At 31.7% G+C, this 4,778-nt stretch overlaps 1 protein-coding gene across 2 annotated transcripts; it reads right to left on the minus strand.

The window, feature by feature from the left end:
* Positions 1–2,055: 2,055 nt before the first annotated feature.
* On the minus strand, positions 2,056–4,276 carry CYCD5;1 (cyclin d5;1). 2 transcript variants are annotated; one of them, XM_078309038.1, is made up of 5 exons: positions 3,845–4,276; positions 3,667–3,753; positions 3,291–3,579; positions 3,076–3,209; positions 2,056–2,957 (listed from the first exon to the last, which is right to left on the minus strand). In XM_078309038.1, exons 1-5 carry the CDS (start codon positions 4,097–4,099, stop codon positions 2,784–2,786), a joined length of 939 nt encoding a protein of 312 aa, XP_078165164.1. In that variant the 5' UTR covers positions 4,100–4,276; the 3' UTR covers positions 2,056–2,783. The 2 variants fall into 2 exon arrangements, with proteins under 2 accessions (XP_078165164.1, XP_078165165.1); XM_078309039.1 differs by having other exon boundaries at positions 3,829–4,005.
* Positions 4,277–4,778: the final 502 nt, after the last annotated feature.

Here is a 4,778-nt window from a genome sequence, read left to right on the forward strand (position 1 = left end):
ATTTCTTTTTGTAAGCTATTTGAGATCAAGATTCTCTCACAAAGGGTCAATCTAAAAGATGAAGAACCTGACCTATTTCTTATACTTAATTCAAGATAATGCTATACGTATATCAAATTTTTTTTACGTGCTACATTAGATGAATATAATGCTGTATATATAGACCTTATATGGTTGCTTTCTTGTTTGAAAATTAGAATAGGTCGTCAGGTTGTGATCATTATATTCCAATGCACTTTTGTAGCCGAGCAACAAAGGAAATCCTGCTATTTAGTAGCAAAATATATATATTTTTTAATTTAATTGAATTTAACTGGAAGGATCCTATTCAGACTCTATTAATCTTTCCCTAAAATCCCAAGAAACATGGGTGCACCATAGATGTGATATTGTTTGTGATTTTGTACATGTACAAGTGAAAATGCACATATTTTAAGATGAGGCGGTAGTACAGTTGGTTAGAAAAAAAAAAAGTTATAAAATTGTGATTACTCAAAAATCGAGAGTTCAAGTCTCTCTCACAACTTTGCAGTTTGTGCGAATTTTTCAATTTTTTTGGTTTTTTTTGCATATTTTATAATGCTACTTTTGGAAAAGAGAATGGTAATATAATTAACTAAAAAGTCTAATTCTACAAAGAAATTGGATTTTGTCCAACGGACTGGAGAAATTTTATCCAAAAACGGGTTCAAATCTGTCACTTTAATTGTTTTATCATTTACGATAATAACAATTATTAGTTCTTCTTGTAAATATGTTCATTTCAATTTCCTTTTTCCTTTTTCCTTTACTTGTCTTTCAAAAAACTCCGTAAAATTTGATATTACTGGTGTCTTGATCAATGATATCTGAGAGCTAGACTTTCACATTTCTTCTTTAAAAAAACAAATAGTAGTTCTTCTGCACACTAAAACAAATTGAACAAAAAAGATAATGCATCAGTGCCACGTCCACTGAGTAGATCGATCCACGCCTTCACCTACCATTAGTGAATTGTATTGAATTTTTATATCTATGCTTTCCATTGTTCATTCATTTCTTACGTACTAATACATATACAATAGATGCTTATACATGTTATGATATCCAAACACTTTACCATTTAAAATTAAAGTGATTATAAATATTAACTTGCAGAGTGAAGTGCTTATAATTAATATTCTCTAGCATTTAAATTTGAATTGTCCGATATTAAAACTTCTCTCTGAAGGTTTAAAAACAATGATTGCACTGTTTAGTGTTCATAAAATTAGCACTGTGCAATGTATAAACTTGTAAAGGTATTTGTAGTTAGTGTTGTTGTGTATTTAATAATTCATTAACTACCTTTGTGTTAAAACATATATAATAATTGCATTTTTAAACATTAGTTAAAATTAAGCAGAAAATCTTCTAAAAAAAATAACAAATGATGAATGTGCAGAGAAGTTGTACCAAAAAGGGAAGAACAAAAAGAGAAAAACAAAATGTTTGCTAAAAGGAAAAAAAGATAGAAGGATGAAAAGACCAAATAAGAATAGGCAATGAATAAAATCTTGGAGACATATTGGGGAGCAGAGGATCGAAAAATAAAAAAGACAGATATTTTCTCTTTGAGAAAGCACCACACATATAAAGTCAATGCATTTAAAGGAGAACCAAATATTTATTCCTATTTGAGAACACTGACTCTTGCAATAGCAAAATAGGCAATCTGATTTGAGAAGACACAAATTAAAGGTGCCATCCTTTAAGTCTATGTACATCTACATAATCTCATAACAATCTCAATTAATTTTAGAATTTAAGCAAGAAATTGCATTAGGAAATTATTTTTGGATAAATCATTTTGTGCAATCAAGCAATCAACAAATGCAATTCCAAATTGTTTGTGGCTCTGATTGATGAAAAGTTTTGAAGTTATTATTTCATAGTTTTAAAGATAATAATTTTTTTGTGCTTGGTACCAATAAAATATAAATCAAAATCATCTCGATACAATTTGCTTGATACCTACAATTCAAATTAATCTTCTTTATCGCACATTTCTTTTATTCTCTATGATGAAATTCTATGTCAATAAAGTATGTACATCATATTTTTTTTATTTAGGTTTCATCCAAAAGTTTCTTACAAGCAAAAACAAGGAATAGATGAGTTCCGATAGGGAACAACAAAATATACCAGATCATCTATTTCAAAAATCTTTAATGCAATAAGAGATTACACATCCTCTCTCGTCTTCCAATCAAAATCAACCTCCACCGCATACACACACTAACCCGAGTCCCTAGATGCAGCAACTCCATTTGCATGCAACTGATGACTCCTCTCATTGCTTCAGTCCTCACATGGACCAGCAAAAGCACTCATCCATACCCAAAAGGATAGAGCACTCGGTATTGTACCAACCAAAACCTTAGACAAATGGGTCTACCAATTGAGCCCCATTTTTACAAAATCTAAATAAGATAACAACAAATGCTTGACACTTTTTTTTTTCCTTTTTTTTTTTTTTTTTTTTTTTTTAACTTAACCTAAGGAAAAGTACTAATCTTTTTTATCACCTTATTCACAAATCTCAAAGAATCGCCACCATCCAATTGAACCATTGTCAGCCTTTGCTTCTTACTTTTCCCCTTTATAACTTCTACCCAAAAACCTCCTTTCTACATTTAAGAAAGACCTCTCAAACCAAACTTCCTCACAATTACATTCCTCAAAATGGACAAACAATAAACAAAAACAAAAACAAAAACAAATTATAACTATGGCCCTATGGGAATCAAAAATCAAAATTTTCTTTACTCATCATTTGGGAATTGAAGTCTTCTTCTCTTAATGCATGGATTCTCTAAGGAGATTTTGCTGGTTACTATTGAACTTATACCAGAGGAAGAAATATTATTTGATGAGTAATTAATTTTCTCCTTATTTGCTTCTTGAATCATCATGGAATAGCAGGAATACACATGCTCCTGACAAGAGAATAATAGCACTTCATTTACAATTTTATTCCTCTGTTGTCCATACATATCCAAAAATAAAACAGCAACAGCAATAGAACAATAGCAATTCAGTACTGTTGAGACTTACATTATCTAATAGCTCCAATGAAGATAAGGACAAGATCTTCGATTTGACTAATTGCCGCGATAACTTCTCATTTGATGAGGCTAAAATAGATGCACAAGCAATAACTGATGGTCGATCATTGACAGAACTAATCACTGAAAATATAAAAACACAATTTTAGCATCAAAGATAAAATCTTCAATTCAAAACAATCTCAAATAATTTAAAGTTTTGACCTCTAATAGATGAGAAGATAAACCCAATAGCCCTTTTGATCAACTCATTTATGCCATGCTCATGCAATTTTGATGCAAAATAGCTGAGATAAGCAAAAGGGGTAATCACAATCATGCGCCATTGCAATGTAGCTAGAACAAGAAGCTCCATTCTCTGTATTGCGTTGCATTTAAATAGGTAATCTTCGAATTGAAAATCAGTGAGGGTAATGACTTTGTTTTCCTCCATTTTTGCGGCTAGAGAAAGACATGCAATGCTTAGCAGACGCACAGCCCAAGCTTTGCCTCTCTGCAAAGAAAAAATTAAAACAAAATATAATTTTAAAAAACAACAACACAGGAAAAACAAAGGAAAACGATGTAATCTTTTCCTTACATCGATTATTCTGTGAAGGAAAAATCGATCAAGATACACCACAGCGGTGTAAGCAGTCTTGAGACCGAAACCTAAGCGCTTATTAGTCTGCATGAACAAAGTTACAAAACCCAAATTAAAATTGACAACCAGTAAACAATGAACTTTGAAAATGAGAGGAACCTGATCAGAGACCCACCTTGAGAATCCATACAACAGCATCGGTACGTGCTGATACTAGCTGATTCTCAGACGATTCCTCTTGGTTTATGCTCTCAAAGCGGCTCTCTTTCGATACCAACAAGCCAATATACTCATCATCCGATTCGGATAAGTCAAAAAAATCACCAAACGAGCTAAGATTGTCCATGTCCCATTCTAATCTCTCCTCTTTTCCTAGAGAGGTTCCGTCTTCTTGGCAGATGAGAGAAGAAGAAAAACGGGCATCCGCCATTAGAGAGGGAAAAGAGAAAAAAAAAAAAAGTGAGGCGATTGTGTTCTTTTATTGTTTCTGCGTTTATATATTTATTCTGTAGTTTAAGTAAGGTAGTTGTGCGTAATAGGGGAAAGGAGAAAATCCATTTCCGAGAGAATTAAAATCGCGCCGTACTTGTGTTGTGTTGTGTTGTGTTGGTCGAGAAAGGAAGCGAAGAGGGATTGGGGGTGTGTTATTCTCCTAAGATTTAGCTGATTAATACAGCGGTTACACACTAACACACAAGAGATGGAGAGGGGAGAGGTTGGTGTCCTCTGTCATTTTATATTCATTGTAAAACTATGCAATTTATGTATTGCATGCTAATATGCAATTTAGGCAAGTAATTAAGATTGTAATTATTAATTTAGCCCGATTATTTATTATTGTAACTAGTAATATCATCCATTTTAGAACGGGTGTGCTGCTTTTCATATGATATTTTTAATTTTTTTTGTATTTTTTTTTTTTAAAACTTGGAAGCAACTTCTTTTTTTGTAAAATTCTTCTTTGCTTCTCTTACCTTGTTTGTTTTTTGTATTTGATCACTCAAATTATGTACATTACATGATAAATAATAACATGACATAATAATGAAAGGAGTTGAATAATTATTTTCACATGATAACATAAGAACTTGTATAATATTTTTCTATTC

The sequence above is a fragment of the Carex rostrata genome, chromosome 9 (genome assembly GCF_964058835.1).
Source record: "Carex rostrata chromosome 9, lpCarRost1.2, whole genome shotgun sequence".
NCBI classification, from domain to species: Eukaryota; Viridiplantae; Streptophyta; class Magnoliopsida; order Poales; family Cyperaceae; genus Carex; species Carex rostrata.